At 37.0% G+C, this 17594-nt stretch overlaps 2 protein-coding genes across 6 annotated transcripts in view; one reads left to right on the forward strand and one right to left on the reverse strand.

The window, feature by feature from the left end:
* The window catches only part of GREM2 (gremlin 2, DAN family BMP antagonist), a 562614-nt gene that overhangs the window by 454416 nt on the left and 90604 nt on the right, over window positions 1-17594 (reverse strand). The window lies entirely within an intron of this gene.
* Window positions 1-17594, forward strand: part of FMN2 (formin 2) — a 165287-nt gene that overhangs the window by 100767 nt on the left and 46926 nt on the right. For all 3 annotated transcript variants that reach the window (XR_012774784.1, XM_075495975.1, XM_075495977.1), the window contains 3 exons: window positions 3363-3422; window positions 3603-3723; window positions 14865-14957. Coding sequence is in view for 2 of the 3 variants with exons in the window: in XM_075495975.1 (XP_075352090.1) it covers window positions 3363-3422; window positions 3603-3723; window positions 14865-14957 (274 nt within the window). In the remaining variant the exon portion in view is untranslated. The remainder of the gene's footprint in view (window positions 1-3362; window positions 3423-3602; window positions 3724-14864; window positions 14958-17594) is intronic.

A 17594-nucleotide genomic window follows, 5' to 3' on the forward strand; every position in this document is an offset into this window, starting at 1 on the left:
GTTTTGTTTCTTGCTCAGTGCTAAACTGGAGCTTGTGTGTTACCAGCACTTTTTTGGCTTTGGTTATTCAGGTTGGAGTAATATTCAAACATCTGCTTTTGTTTACAAGGAAACAATAATCTTTGAGTCTCTATGGCTATGATGAAAAGACTCAGTGAATGTGGACAGTGGTATGAGACAGGTTATAGCAATAATTCTTGAGACTTTAAATTGCCCCCTACATCTATCTAGATGCCTCTACATCTGTCTATTCCTTCTTTTCAAGAACGAAATCTTAAAGGTGCAGGAGCAGGCTGTTCCTATGTGCCGAAAGACAAGCCGTCGGGGAAGACCACTGGCTTGGCTGAACAGAGAGCTTTGGCTGGAACTCAGGAAAAAAAGGAGAGTTTGTGACCTTTGGAAGAAGGGGCAGGCAACTCCAGGAGAACTACAAGGATGTTGTGAGGTTATGCAGGGAGAAAATTAGAAGGGCCAAAGCCCAACTAGAACTTAATCTGGCTACTGCCATAAAAGACAATAAAAAATGTTTCTTTAAGTACATTAGCAACAAAAGGAGGGCTAAGGAGAATCTCCATCCTTTATTGGATGCGGAGGGAAACATAGTGACAAAGGATGAGGAAAAGGCTGAGGTATTTAATGCCTTCTTTGCCTCAGTCTTTAATAGTCAGACCAGTTGTTCTCTGGGTACCCAGCCCCCTGAGCTGGAAGAGAGGGACAGGGAGCAGAATGAAGCCCCCATAATCCAAGGGGAAGGGGTTAGTGACCTGCTACACCACTTAGACACACACAAGTCTATGGGGCCGGAGGGGATCCACCCAAGAGTACTGAGGGAGCTGGCGGAAGTGCTCACTAAGCCACTTTCAATCCTTTATCAGCAGTCCTGGCTAACTGGGGAGGTCCCAGTTGACTGGAGGTTAGCAAATGTGATGCCCATCTACAAGAAGGGCCAGAAGGAGGATCCGGGGAACTAGAGGCCTGTCAGACTGACCTCAGTGCTGGGGAAGGTTATGGAGCAGATCATCTTGAGTGCCATCACGTGGCATACAGAGGACAACCAGGTGATCGGGCCCAGTCAGCATGGGTTTATGAAAGGCAGATCCTGCTTGACCAACCTGATCTTCTTCTATGACAAGGTGACCCGCTTAGTGGATGAGGGGAAGGCTGTGGATGTTGTCTACCTAGATTTTAGTAAAGCCTTTGACACTATTTCCCACAGCATTCTCCTGGAGAAACTGGCTGCTCATGGCTTGGATGGGTGTAGTCTTCATGGGGTAAAAAACTGGCTGGATGGCCGGGCCCAAAGAGTTGTGGTGAATGGAATTAAATTCAGTTGGTGGCCAGTCACAAGTGGTGTTCCCCAAGGCTCGGTATTGGGGCCAGTTCTGTTTAACATCTTTATCAACGATCTGGACAAGAGGACGGAGTGCACCCTCACTAAGTTGGAAGATGACACCAAGTTGTGTGGGAGTGTTGATCTGCTTGAGGGTAGGAAGGCTCTGCAGAGGGATCTGGACAGGCTGGATCGATGGGCTGGGGCCAAATGTATGAGGTTCAACAAGGCTAAGTGCAAGGTCCTGCACTTGGGCCACAGCAACCCCATGCAACGCTACAGGCTTGGGGAAGAGTGGCTGGAAAGCTGCCCAGCAGAAAAGGACCTGGGAGTGTTGGTGGACAGCTGGCTGAATATGAGCCAGCAGTGTGCCCAGGTGGCCAAGAAGGCCAATAGCATCTTGGCTTGTACCAGAAATAGAGTGGCCAGCAGGACTAGGGAAGTGATTGTCCCCCTGTACTTGGCACTGGTGAGGCCGCACCTCAAATACTGTGTTCAGTTTTGAGCCCCTCACTACAAGAGAGACATTGAGGTGCTAGAACGTGTCCAGAGAAGGGCAACGAAGCTAATGAAGGGTCTAGAGCAGAAGTCTGATGAGGAGCAGCTGAGGGAGCTGGGATTGTTTAGCCTGGAGAAAAGGAGGCTGAGGGGAGACCTTATCGCTCTCTACAACTACCTGAAAGGAGGTTGAAGCAAGGTGAGTGTTGGTCTCTTCTCCCAGGTAACAAGCGATGGGACAAGAGGAAATGGCCTCAAGTTGTGCCAGGGGAGGTTTAGACTGGATATTAGGAAAAATTTCTTTACTGAAAGGGTTATCAAGCATTGGAGCGGGCTGCCCAGGGAAGTGGTGGAGTCACCACCCCTGGAGGTATTTAAAAGACCTTTGGATGTGGTGCTTAGGGACATGGTTTAGTGGTGGACTTGGCAGTGCTAGGTTAATGGTTGGACTTGATGACCTTAAAGGTCTTTTCCAACCTAAACAATTCTATGATTCTATCTAGTGAGTCATTGTCAAGAACTGTTGTTCTGAAAATGGCAGAAAAAGAAGAGTTTGTTTCCCTGCTTGGTCACTCACTAAATATACATGTTTTAGCTGGGGTAGGTAATGTGAGCAGACTGTTGTTTACGCTGAGTTGAGAGACCATGTCAGCCTTTTTGCCTTTAAAAGGGGTGGAGGAACTTCACTCTGGCTTGCTGGTTTCTTTGGTAATCCAAGGGAGTGATGATACGAATGAAGCTTTAGTACAATGTGTTTAGGGCAGCTTACTTTAGCTGAACCTTCTGGTTGACTCTAGATACATCACCAGTTTTAGAACTCGGCTCAGTAGAACATTTAGGCACACTAAATTTGGTTTGGTGACTCAGATCTTTAGCACATAATTTGCTGGAAATATTATTACCATTAACCTTGCAATTGGAAGATACATCTTCAGTTTATTTGCTACTGATCAGTCAGAAAAGTTCTTACAAAATAGCTTTCTGAAACTATCTGAAAACATAATTCTGTCAAAATTCCTCTTCAAATCAAAGATTTTCTGGTGAAGTTTCCTTACAGAGTTTACAGAGGGGAAACAATGAGAAAGTTCCCCCAAAGACCCCCCCAAAATGCCAAAATTTCATTTAGAAAAATAACTTTCTTTGTTTAATTTAACTTTGCTTTGCTTATAGGTATAGATTAATAAAAAGATCTGGATGTTGCGAAACAGGTTGCATACATCCACCCAGAAACATTATCTCTTTTCCTTCTTGGGAAATTTAAAAATGTCAGGGTTTGGTTTACAATCAGGTAAATTTCAAAAATCAGGAGTGGCTTACCTGAGTGTTATATCTTTCTATTATTTTCTTTAATTATTAAATGGTATTTCAGGGCGTTGTGTTTTTTGGTTTTTTTTTAGTGAAGGCACCAAATCAGCAAAGTATTTTTCTGTACTTGACACTAAATATTTAATTTACTGAATTATCATTTCTGAATGTCTTTATTTTTTTTAAGTGAGTTTCAGTAACACAGCAAACTTTGTTCTTTTCTACACAGGACAACAGCAGAAGTCTTCTGTCTTACATCGTCTCATACTATTTGCGTAATTTTGATGAGGTGAGTGAGAATTAATTTTGCTCTTTTAAATTCAAGTTAAAAAATCAGCTTACTAAGTTCACTCTTCTGCTGGCTGAGATGAAGGAATGTGCATAAATATTCTGTGTGCTTTCAGTTATATTTTTTGGTATATAAAAAAGTAATGAGCACTATGTAACTGTTCATTTGTGTTTTTGTCAGGATGCTGGAAAAGAACAATGCATCTTTCCTCTTCCAGACCCACAAGATCTCTTCCAGGCTTCACAAATGAAGTTTGAAGACTTTCAAAAAGATCTCCGCAAAACGAAGAAAGATTTGCGAGGTACTGAACCTAGATTAAGTGCTGACTATATGTTACCAACATATTCCTGCTGTTATTGTTTGTATCATTTTGAGAAATTAGATGATAGTATAAAAATAGTTGTGTATTTTTGACTCCTCAATTACTATTTTGTTTCCTTAATTTGCTTTTTCATGATCATTTAAGCAATAATTCATAATTTTCTGTAGATAATCTAGAACAAGTTATTAAAATAAACAACATAAAACCAGTTAGGTTAAATCTTTTATTTCAAAACCAAAACAAACAAAAAAATTTATTTTTTTTCCAAATTGATGTCAACAAACCTTTCACCATAAAAGGAATTGCCAAGTGTTGGACCATGCCCATAACAAAAAAAAAAAAGGTTGATAATCAGGTCCAAATACTATCTAGCAGATAAAATAATATATATGGCATGTTGTTAAAGACAGTTGAAATAATTTGCCTTTACAAAAAAATAATATGCAAAGGAAGTATTTTTTTTTCCTGCTTGTGGAATGATTTCTTTGAATGAACTCAACAAGCTTAAAATAAGATGTATTTGGTAGACTTTAACAAAGAACATTTATCACATTAATACATTTCTTAATAACTCTGGGAACTAAGCACTAAGTTTAAATTAAGCAAGAGTAGTTTGCACAAATAATGGCTAATATCCATGATCTTCAATATTTTTGCTAAAAGTCTCTGCTAGACTGGCTAGTTATATACTATTATACTAAATCTTGGAGAGAAGGATTCAAATCAAGGAGTGAAATTATCTTTATATTTCCATTGCCTTGCTGATTTTGAATGCCGTGCATCTAGAGACCAAGGAATGGTTTGGTAAACCATTAGTCCCTGAACAACCTAGAATGGAAGGTTCTCTATTAAAACAAAAACATAACATGGTAACCAAATGGTATCTGACCTTCCCTTCTTGCCCCTATTAAGCTTTCTGTTTGGATGTTTTACAATTTATTTTAAACATTTAGAGGTAATATTTAAAGTTTTATCAAGGTCACTTAGTGTGATGCTGAGGAGCAAACTGCAGCACCATTTATTTGCTGTCTTGAACAATCTAGGGGGCAAAAATCCCACAGTTCAGCCATGAAGACTTATTTCTATACTTCTTGCAACTTTCAGATAATCTGAGGGCTGATGTCCAAGCTTGCACATAGAGAAGAAAGATGCTTAGGTCTGATTGGAAGAAGGTACTTGAATTCAGGCGCATGTTTATGAACATCCATGGGGGCAGACATGATTCTTCACAAGTTCACCAAAAATGTTTTTATATAGATGAAAGGTTAAATAATTTTAGATCAAGGTTGAAATTTGCATACAGACATAAATCTCTTATGGAATAAATCCACACTGTGCAGTGATCAAAGCAGGGGCTCTGTAAAAATGGAAATTACACGCTTCGCTCTGCCATCAGACTGCAGTTGAATTCTTTCTGTGCTTCCAATCCAGCCCTTAGGCTGGAACCTCTGTTGTCAGTCTGTTGTGTAGTTAATGAAACTGAAGAATAACTGCAGATACCATCACTCTTTCCCTCTTCCCTTTGGTACAAACTTTTTCGGGGACAGCATCGTCCCCCTTCTGCATCCTCTCCTGAATATGAAGTGACAATTCAATACCAGCCTGCAATCACATTCATGACTTCTTATCAGTCCTGAGTGGTGCAGAATGCTTTGTGTTGACTCTCTTTTCCAAAGAAGTGTCCCCCTAAATTAAAAATAATTAGTGTTAAAAAATTTTATGACTGCAAGAGCATTCACTAAAAACTCTGGGTATTCCAATAGCTTAATTGTTATAATGTTTTCAGTGAATGGCCAAGTTTAGTGACAGTGTTTTTTAAATAGAGTACAAGTTTTAGCTGAATGGATAAAATTACTTCAAAGCAATTTTCCTCTGCATTTAGGTTAAGTACACTGCCAGATTTGCTAATGCGTATCTGGAACCTTATGAGTTACTAGAGCTAGCAAGGGCCTCATTAAATGACTGAGCAGGAAGAAGGCTGTAGGATGCTGAGCAAATTCTGACAAAATCCTAAATATGATCCTTTCCTTTTGAAGTCAGTGAGAGCAAATGAGTATTGAGTATTCCTGGGAAATACTGACTTTAAAGCCATAGAAATAGATGCCCATGAATGCATTTCAGTTTTATGCTGAGATGCGGACTGTAACCTTGGACCTGTTTTCATCAGTAATTAGATAGAAGATTTTCTAAGAGGATTTCACCATTTATGGGGGGGTGGTGGTGTTTGCTTTGTTCTTTATCACTGAAAAACTGAAAATTGCACATAACATTGAGGCAGGCAGTATCACCAGTTTAAGGGTGTTCTGTCCATCTTAGTTTCAAATACCTGGCAAACCATGCACAGTGGTATCACGCTTAGTACAATGGGGGGAGGGGGTATTGGTTCACCCAGGAACAAAAGCTTTTGAAGATATTTTATTTCTGTCTTAAAAAACTTTCCATGATCATTATTCAAAGGTAAACTTCATCCCAGAATGATCCTTTCATAAAATTATGGGGCTGCTTAAAAAACAACAAAAACCCCACAAAGTAGAGGAAGGTTACTATAAAAGAAAAAAAAAAAACACGAAAGTTTTGTAACCATAACAATAGCAGTTCATTGTAGCAATGCTGATTTTCCTATCTAAATATGTCAGTAGCATACACAGAGATGTGCAGATATAAATAATCTTTATGGTTCTGTAAAATAATTTCATCGTCGTGCTCTTTCACAGTTCTGATCTTGGGCTTATGTTTGTATTAGAAGAGTTGTTACGCTGATTGCTTAAAAAGAAAAAGCACTTGTGATGTTCAAACTTGTATGCTTTCTTCCCTTTTGACCGTGGAGGCTCTTTTCCATTTTTAAGTTTTTATGAACTGTATGCCTTGCAGTTTGTAAATGTTAGAAAAGAAAGTCTCTTCTAAGATTTCAGATTAAAAGTGTAAGTCCAAAAGACTCTCAGAAAGCATGCTGTGTGCCTGTTCCAAGATTAATAAAAGAGAAATTTACTTTTTTTTTTTTTTAATTGAAAAGAAGAAAAAAATCTCCCCTAAGATTTATAGTGGAAGCTACACTAACCATGTAATATCAAACTTGCAAATTGTTCAGTTTTGGTTGTTTTTTAAAACAAGACAGACCCCAGGCATAAAGTTTATATACTAGATTTTTTTTTTTTTTTTTTAAGATAGAAGACCAAAGAACAGGTAGATCCTTTTACTAACAAACCAAGTGAGTTTGGCTCCATCTGTTGCTCCCAGATTTCACAGCTCTCCAGGATTCTCACTTTAGCCTTTTTGACTTCAGTGACATATAGTTTGTTAAGCAACTTGATCTGCTTTTGATCTCTCCTGCCTGTCAGCAGCGTTCCTTGATGCAGTCATGCCAAGCAATGACTTCTGTTCCTATGTCATTCCACAGAAGAAACTTTAGCACTTGCCACATGACTTAAATCAACTCACCATGTAAAGAAAATTGGGCATCCAGGGTCACAAGAGCAGTGCGTGACTCCCACTGATTAGGACCTGTGTTGTATATCTATTATTATCAGTATATTTTTCTAGACATTTCAGAATGCTAGAGGTGGGGCAGAAAGATGTGGAAAACAGGTATTGAATCAATTAATGTTTTAATCCTCTCTGCTCTGACACTCTCTGGAGGTAGAATTGTGGTTTAGGAAAATACTGGATTTGTGGCCCATGAAATTCTTCAAGACACGTATTTAGTTTAGGACAGAACTAGGACACTAAAATGGCAGTGAGAGTTACAGTATTTACGAAGCACTTATGGCAAGTTAAAACTGTTTAGAAGCTGTTCTTTGGCTATGCATTAACATTTTAGCTTTACAATAGTAAGTTTATTCTTGCAAATCAAAAACTAATTCATCAGTTGTCACTTACTGCAAAACTTTCACTGAAGCTCAGCTAAAAGGGAATTAGAAACAATGTCAGGTAGAAAATAAATCTGTAGAATAGTGAATAGAAATAAATTATAGTAGAATAGTGAAGAGATGAATAATAGCATATAATGCAGACTGCTATAAAATGGAGTTGAAGTCAGTATTTGTTTATTGTCATAATGTCATATTTAATGTCTTTGAAAACTGATTACAAGTAATAATTATGATAATTAAACATTATTTTTGTAGTGATGCTTTCTTTTCCTACTATGAGTGTTTACAACTCATTGAAAAGTCTCCATCGATAAGAAGCTAGGCTGTGTGGCCCAGTACATCTCTCTCATTTGGAATAAGTGTGACTGAGAATGTTTATAAAGTATTAAGCATTTGCAGAGCTATTTGTATTTTAAAAAGTATGTTCCAAGAAAAGCCCCACAGTAACTTGGAAAAATACACATTCCCTATTTTTTCTGTGCTTCTTAGTCACCCAAGTTATCTGTTCAGCTTGAATCTGCTAGTTGTAGAGTTGGTATGTGCTCTTGGGTATAATACCTGCTGTGTAAATCAGAGCATTGGAAGTACCATATTGTGCAACAGAAGGACTTTTTAAAGCTGTATTTGGGGTGGTGTCAATGGGGGAACTGAGAGAGATGGGATAGTAGTAGGCATGTTATGCTTTGACCCCTTATGATTTCTTTCTCACACAGTTATCTCATAACTGTTTAGCTTTTGACAAATCATTCCTCTTGCCTCAGTAATGGTTACCCCTAACACCTAGAAAGAGGCCCCAACCCGAAGAGTGCTGTTGAGCTGTAGTTTGAGTTGGAATTTTCCTCCTCGTGGCCAACTCTGTCTAGGGTGCATGGATTACTTTGCAAAATAAGATTGCATCCACTGTTAGTTCTTTCACAGGTAATATTAATGTTTGCAGGCTAAAATAAAAAAAATGCACCATTGTATTTGCACGTCATCCCCTCTCTCTCACACGCACATATCCTTGTGTCCTTTCATATTCACAAGATGCTCTGTTCCCATCACAGCTCTGGTTATGGGGCTAAGACTTTGGCAACATTTCAGTGCCACTCCTTGATCAGGAACAAGAGCGGTATTAATTTCAACTTCAATTAAGAAAGTTAAGCAGCCTAAGCCATTTAGGGTCCCACTACAGATGACAGAAAAGGAAGGCATTGCTCTCCTAAAATTGAGTGCTAAGGAAAGGTCTTGAGTCTAGTCTGGTGATCTATCTTTTAAACAGCTAAAGTTTGATGAAATGAAGTTTGAAACCTCCATCCTAAGAGGTTTCCCAAAAACCTAATATTTTTTTTATGTTCTTCTACACTGGTATTCCAAGTTGTTTCAAGAGAAGGCGGCAGGGAGCTGGAGGAGAGAGAACTGAAACAGATAAAATTGTATTCTTGGAGAGTTTGAGTTCATTGCCTCATCAAAAACTTTCTGTTTTAAGATACTTTGAAGTGTCTGTGTTATTCTGTCAATAGTTTTGATATAAATGGGAATTTATATCAAAAATTTTTCACAATTAAGAAATAGATCTTTTGTTTTTCTTATATGATCCATAGATCCATATTCTGATTAAAAGATGCCTTCAGTCTTTTATAATAAAATGCCAAATCTCTCAAGGTAATTATTAACAAAATAATATAGCAACATCAGTGGTTTTGGTCAATCCTACAGTTATCTGTACAGTCTACCTTTACAGAAACAGCTATTGTTTTAACCAAATTAAATCTTTACTTTTGTCTACTCATTAACAGCTGTGCATCCACGAATTCTAGCTGTTTGTTCAGCTGTCACTGAAAGGGTTAATTGCTGCAGCTATGCAGCATGCAGACTCCTAAACCTAAACCAGATGTAAACTAAAGCCAGGCTTTCAGTCAATCTGTGAGTCATATTTTACTGTCCTTAAAACTCCAAACAAGGAGCTGTCTATGGAAGCCCTTGAAGACTCAGCAGTTCTTAGTGTAAGTCTTTACAATTCCAAAAAAAATAAATAAAAGAAAATTAAGAGCTCTTTCTGTACTTGTGGCCAAGCTCATCAAAGTTTGTCTTTTGATGAGGCCAGTATTGTTTCCTTTAGGTAAAGTCTAAGCTTTCTTTTAAAGTCACAGGTTGCAGTTGTAAGCAATCCAGAAAACACTGAGGAAGTTGTGAAAACAGTTGTTAGGCTGTTATATACTTTTCAGGCAAGTAGGACACAGGCGCATCTCCTGTGGGAGTCTGAGTACTCAGAACCTCTGAAAATTAAGGACATAATTTGAAAACTTCCTTAAAGACTTAAAAACAAATAGTCTATCAAATCTCAGTGCAATTTGTGCCCTCAGGTACCTTAAACAGTCTTGAAAATCCCCCTAAATTCTATAGGACTTTTATAGATAAGTATGTGGTTTCAGAAGTCATTAACTAAAATGGCCTAGTGGACCTGTTAATTACTTGTCCAAGATAATTCACAGTTCTGCTTGCTTGCTTATTGGGTTTTTGGTGGGTTGTTTTGTTGTTGTTGTTGGTTTTGGGTTTGGGTTTGGGTTTGGGTGGGGGTTTTTTTGCTTTTTGTTTTTGTTTTTCTGTTCTGAGCTTGTTGAAAGAAAAATTGTGCTGCCCATTATTATCCTCACCAAAGACAATACAGTAAGCTTGAGGAGCAGCTGATCATCTGCTCCCACATTTTGTTCAAAAAGACATATTTTAGGATTAGAAGAGATTTGTGCTTTCAAGGGCTAAAATTTAGTATCCAACAGAACTAGATGGAAAATATGCATTAAAAAGACATTCTGAATCCTGAAAACATTTTTTTTTCTCCTTTTAAAAGAATTAAAGCAACTATTTTTGGTAATGAGACCGAGTGCATTTTAGATCTCCTACCAGAATCGCATACTGAAAGTGTTAGTACAATGCACAGAATGTTTTGTGACTCTTCTTTTCCTTTTCTGTATAGACGTCTCTTCATCAATATTGGCGGTTGTGAAACTTTATATAGTTTCAGTATATTGACCTAAAATAAAAGAAAATAGGATGAGCAAGCTAACACAGTAGCTTGAAAAATGGCAATTAATTGTATTTTAACATAGAAATAGAGAATGATATGAGATTCCTGAGATACTGGGTACAGCTGGAATTGCAATTTTTTTTAATCTCTAAACTGGTTTTGAACACATATTTTCACATCAGTTTCCAGATCAGGAGCATTTGAAAGATCTGTGTATGTATAAGCAAAAAGCTACCAGTTTGAACTGCCCAAAATTCAGAAGGTCCTCCCACAATAATCCATTTGTATTGCTTCTCTGGAAAATCATATACAGTCTTCTGCAGCATATGATGTTAGAGAGGAGATTAAATTAGATGGACTGTTGGTCTTTTCCATTGTTGAGATACTGCTTATACGTTAAAACCGATTTAGAGGGTTGGAAAAGAGGTGTGTCTGCCCATGCCAACTTCTGCCTAGCATTTGAGATCTTTAGAAGGTGTAAGATCAGTGCATGACCGGGTATTCGGGACTACAGGGAACTGAAACCTTCACCTTGCTGCAAAGCAAGTTTTTACCTTTCTTTATTCCTGTTTGGGCAATTCCATGTTGTGAGATAAGCTTCTACCTAGTGCTTGGCTTTTGTGACTGCCTACGTGACTCTCATTTGTGGTGCCTTGAATACCTTTAAATTCCTTCATTATAAGAAAATTTTAAATCTGCTTAAAGTAAACTGAGCTTAGGAGTACGCTAGCTTTGTCTAAGTTTTTCAGTTGTGTACACATCTCCCAAGATGAGAGAATAATGGAACATGTGAGAACAGGGATGATAACAGAGCAAGTTTTAAGTCTGTTATCAAAAAAGAGACAAGCTTTTGTTTCAGGAAAATCTTTTACAAACTTCTCACAGCTGATCCCCTTTGCCAACCTATTCCTTTGATATCTGGGATATTTAGCTGGGCTGTTTCATGGAGAGAAATGGGTTTGAGTATGAAGCTGAGGAAAAAAAAATTCAAATATAGAAGACTGTTGGTACTCTCACATACTTTTTTTTTTTTTGCATGTTTCATCTCCACGTTGCTTAGAAGTTAAGTACTCTTCTGACACAAACATTTATTCAGTATCTTATTCCTTCACTGGGGCAAAAATACTGGTCGTTGTCTAGTGTTTTATGTTCCTTTCATATGATCAGCACTTTAATTTCTTCAGTTACAGTGAGGAATAACAATATCTCATCCAAATAGCGGGGTTTTATACTCTGGTGACAAATTACAGAATATGATAAATGAGTGCTATATCCAACAGGTTGTTCAGGGAGACCATGATTCCGGTCTCGGTGCTCTGGAGAACTGGGAAACTTAGGAAGAGCTTACAGGCCTGTTAATTCTTTAGTGAAGAAAGCATCCAATGAACTAGTTTGTTTTAAGCATCATAATACTTCTATTAGTATGGTAATAATGACTGAATTTGTCCTATTTTTAAAGGTTGGATGCTACATATGATATCTTACTTTATAGAAAGCAAGAAAAAGGGATTTTTTTCCCATGTTTTCATTTTGGATTTTAAATGACTTAGACATCATTTGCAATTCAGGAATGTCAAAAATGGACCTGAACTGTTATTCTTCTGAACATCATTGATTTTAGTCTTTTAACAGGAGGAAGGGGGGAATGAACAAAAAAAACTCCACTAAAAACTGGAGAAACAAAGCTGTCATTAACTGCACTCCCTTTTCCCTATCCCACATACACACACAAACAAATCAACCATAGAAGAACTTCTAATATCTGAATGGTTAAAGAACAGACATTTCATTCTGACAATATTACATGGTTTTCTTTTTCACAGCAAGTTGAATATAAAAGATAGTATATCCCTGCATTTCCTTGTAGACTTTGAAAAGGGACTGCTTCAGGCTATTGGTATGGGTATAGACCAAGATTTTTGGTGGGTATATATCTGCATAGGATCTATACTTCTCTCAGATCAGCTGAGAGATCAGGAGTTCATCATGAGCTGGAGTCATTAATTCAAGAGAGTGTAATGTACTTCTGTGAAGAATATGTAATCAATATTCTGGAAAAAGGCATGGAATTGCAGTGATGTTAAATATTATGGTAGGTTCTATAGCATCTTTCAGCTCTGCCACTTATTTCTGAAAAGGAGAAAAGAATAACAGAAATTCTATATGTCACCATCAGACTGTCTTCCTTTGCAGAATAGTACATAGCTTCTCTATTTTTTTTGTCTGTCATAAGCTGTAAGAAAATTAATGGTCATTTTGAGCCCCCTCCCCCACCCCCCCCTTCAGATGACTAACATTTGTTTAAAAAAATACAGGCTTGTCCATGTGACTATATTTGTAGGGTTTTTCAGGTTGGGTTGTTGTTTTGTTTTGGTTTTTTGGTTTTTTTTTTTTTTTGTTTAAATATTGCTTCATAAGCAGGGTTACCTGTTTAATTAAATATAATCATGTTAATATTTTTTCCCTAAAAATCTGCTGGTATTTATTTCTATTTTGCTCTAAGCTTAAAAAAAAAAAAAGTTGTTATTGTCACCCTGGCTTTACTCCACTTGTGTCAAGTTACCAATTAGAGTCAGTCTGCTTTTCTGTATATGTGCATTTTAAAAATTGGTATCTCTAATTGTCTTTGGTATATTCACAACCATGAGAAAAAAATGATTGACCAGTGTGTATGAGATCTAAAGCTTCGTTCTCCAAAGATTTGCCCCAGATATATCAGACCAGATGAGTAGTATAGTGAAGGTGAATCAATTTATGCAGCTAACAGAATACAAAGAGTGATCTGACTACCATCATATATATTTACCTTCTTGGCGCTCTAGCTTGAATGACTAGGTACAGATCTGTAGTGGGTTGGCTGACCAGCATTTGCCAAAATTAATGAACCTTTGGATCTTTGTCTTTAATTATGTTATCTTTAATTGCTCTACCATGCTCTTTTGGATATGTCGTTAGTTTCCTGCTGTAAGCTAGAGACTGGTATTATTTACCAGATTATAAATTCATGCTTGCTGAACTAAGAACAAGATCACAACTGATTTCCCCCACTCCCCGCCCCGAGACCCTTTCAAATATTACAGAACCACATTTTTAGAGTATATAATGGCGGTACATGTAAGGCTACTTACTACCTGTTGTTTCCAGTCTTCAAAAGCAGACTACAATTCTCATCTCTAGATATTTGGATTGATGCAATTCTAGACATCATTTATATTTAAAGGAGATTATTATGATAGTACATTCTTCTGCTTCAAAATCTTTTTTTAAATGTCTAACCTGTCTTCTGTATTTAAAGACATAGTAGTAATCCTGTTTTGCTGAAAGAAACCCTGGAGCGTAAACAAGGAAAATACATTTTTTTGAATGTGCGCGCTTTTACTGGAAATTTTGAGGCAGAATCAAGAAGGATTCATTTCTGTTGAACGATGCAAACTTATCACAGCCTAAAGAGATTTCCCTTATAACAGAAATCAGAGCTTAACATTCTTCTGAAGTAGTAGTGTCAAGTCTTCTGTTGCCCCAAACTAAATTAGCTTACATAGTTGGTGGAAGCACAATGGTACCACCTCACCAATGAATAATCTGTGTCAAGGCTGCTTCAGGCTCAAGCTTCTCTGTCCTGGTCTCTAGTGCAATAAGAACCAAGCTGTCCTTCTCCAAGGTCTCTCATAGAGTTCAAGCCACGATAACTATACTCTTTATAATCTTTCACTTTAATCATTTTGCACTATTACTTTTGAACAATGCAAGGCACTTCACTAAGTCTGTGGTTTTATCAGGTGTGAAGCCCTCACCTGGCTTTACTCACTAAATTAAGGTCCTTCCTACTATTTGGTGCAGGTTTTGCATCTGAACTTTGTGTTGATTTGGGCACTGTCACCTGGGGCCAGGCATATCAACACAGCCTGGGATCTGAGTTTGTAATTTTGTTCCCATACATTTCAGCCCCTTAAATTTGTCTTTCTCCTTCAAAACAATTGAATACTTTTGTTAATTTTTGCTACCACCCATTTAAACTAACACACTGACCACAAGTTATCTGTATATTTTGGTCAAAAACATTTGACTGGGAACATAACTGTTTCTGAATATATGATCATAGTGTTTGTACCTGAAGTAGTGTTTTAGGCACATATTCCAGCAGTTTCACTGGCTATGCATTAATTTAAGTGTGTCCTTTATTACAGTATGCAGATCCGTACTGTGGTGTGTCGTCCTAAACTAATCTGTTACTTCAATTTCAGTATGTGAGACAGAAGCAGCAAAAGTTTATCAGCTATCACTAGAAGAGCACCTCCAGCCTTTCAAAGACAGCATGGAGCAATTCATTAGTCAAGGTAAATAATGAAACGTCACTTAACCTTTTCATGACATTTCAAAGGAAAGTTATGGGAACAATGTTTATACGTTGTGGGAAAGGGACTGTTTATTTTGGCATCATAGAAAGATGAGGATTAGTTTAATCAGATGCCACACAGTTCTAAAAGATTTGCAAAATGATTCTGTTGTACTGTAGGTGACTCACTCTCTTTTGCATGACAGCAAAGACAAATGCTATTGGCTTGAGTGCATGATCTGATAAGTTCAACATTCCAGTAGAAAACAATTTTACAACTTTTGTTCCTTGAAAAATTATTGAAGCTGGATCTGTTTCATTAACTTCCTTCCAAAGAGATAATTCTTTTGTATGCGCCAAAAACGTGGAGTAAGCATAGCAAAAGTAGTTAAAGGTTTTCCAGATATAAGGCAAATGCATATGAAATACTTGGATGTGATTAGTGGAAAACACTGCAAGAGAAAAGATATTAGAAATATCCACGATGAACTGGCATCCTGAGTGCTAGAAGGAAAACACTTTAAAAATGAATAGACTATGCTTTCAATGCTTTACTAGACCCTTCTTTTGCAAGACTATAGGAGGTATGGATAACTTTAATTTTTGACTAGCAGTATATCAGAGCATCTCTTGAAATACTGCTCTGAAAGAGTATACTCTGTATTGACCAATTCACTTTTTGATACAAGTTAGAATTCAATGCATCAGGGTGACAACGGCCTGATGAGTACACCAATGTAATTTTAGCTTTCTTGACCACTTTGCTGCTCCTTCTGCTTTGATGTTGCATTTTATAATAGAAGACAGACCTGATACCTCCTGAACAGGTAAGTTATGTGAAAAGGCAGTTTCTAGCGCTAATTCAATGGAGCTGTCGGTAATTTGTTAGCCTAGAGCTGTGTTAATGAGCTATCTTATATACAAATCATTATTAACTCAATGTGTATTATGTTTGAGGCACCAGTCAGATATGCATTTATCTCTTCTTGGTTAGAATATCCAAGATGACCATCTATCCGAACATTATAAGAAGTGGAGTACATATGTTCTAGTATATACTGATCCATGCTATAGGACTCTCAATTACAGTGAATAAATTGAACAAAACCACCATTTTGAACCATCAAATGTGAACTGATGTTTTCTAAGACAAATGTCTATAGGCCAAACCTGGCAAACAGGATGTTGTCTCTAGCAATAGTAGGAATGAACTGCTTTAAAACTGGAGTCTGATTATGTACATGACATATAAATGTTACATTAGTGACATGATCAAACATGTAGCAAGTGTTTTACATTAGGTTTATATTATTATTTATATATATAGATAGGGGACAATCAAATCACAAGTTGGTCTGAAAGAGATCACTAACGGTATACTGTAAATCAAGCCATATGTTTGCATATTTACCTTAATAACAGAGTAGGAAATCAAACATGAGGATTATATTTCATCAGACGTATATCTGTTAAATTTCTTTCACTTCTTTTAGGAGCCATACTTTTAGAAGTATCTGACTCTATACTTTAGCTTACTTTATGATTTCTGACTACGACTTCCAGAGCATAATTATATATAAGCTATATAGTAATCTGTTCTGTTTTTGCAAGGATATGCGATTTCCTTTCTTGATTATGTATCCGTATTTTAGGAAAGTGAGGAAAAAAAGAAAAAAAAAAAAAAAAAAAGAAATGCCTCTCATCCATTAAGAACTTTGCTGTGTTCCCATGTTAACAGTGGATATTGTCGGGTGGTTGACAAAAGGAGAAACCCATAATGCCAGTAAAAATATCATTGTTGCATTTTAATGAAAAGAATTGGAAATGTGTATTGTGAACACAGTGAACTGTGACTAAACAATTTCTACATTTATTTAAAACTCTAAGGCACATTTTGCAGAATTCTGTCCCAATGTAAGAAAGACAAAGGTTAACATATAGGAAAAAAAGAATCCCTGGTTAAGTTCCAAAAATAAAGTAATTTTAAATACCTTTCATTATTAAATCCTTTGTTTTTACTTCATGGGATTGAATTCAGACTTGAAAGAGGCCATGTTTAAAGCAGGATTTCGCTTTCCTGTTCAGTGTTTGACAGGCTTTTGATCTAGATATTTTTTCTAAGGGCTTTTGTTGTTTATGTAGACATAATCGATGAGTCTTTTCAGCTAGACTGCACACATGATCATTTAGAAAAACAGAGGGACAATTCTTGGCACCTTTTGGGGATTTGTGTTTATATAACATATGCTCTGGGCAAAGAAAAATCAAGCTTTAAGTTTTTATCTTTTCAAGTTCCAGTTTCTCTAAAGTCAGAAAAAGTTTTAACTTATAATTCAGATGAAAAGCATTTTTCATAGGGTTGAATAATTTGGCATGTTTATATGATGCCTTTTCAGAGTAGATATCTTGTGTGCATAATGGGACCCAAAAGTTCAAAGTAGCTAGTTATTTACAGCATATTCGCTTATACTTGTTGCTAGCAGCTAAAATGGAAAATGGTTTTCCCATAGGCAAGAAAACTTGGACATCAAATTAAATATCCTTGGCAATGGGTTAGAAAGGCACTGCTTTATAAGAATAGTTACTGTCTGGCACAGTTATATAACTTTGAATTAAGTTACTGTAACTAGTCTAGCTG

Source organism: Mycteria americana, chromosome 3 (assembly GCF_035582795.1).
Source record: "Mycteria americana isolate JAX WOST 10 ecotype Jacksonville Zoo and Gardens chromosome 3, USCA_MyAme_1.0, whole genome shotgun sequence".
Lineage (NCBI taxonomy): Eukaryota > Metazoa > Chordata > Aves > Ciconiiformes > Ciconiidae > Mycteria > Mycteria americana.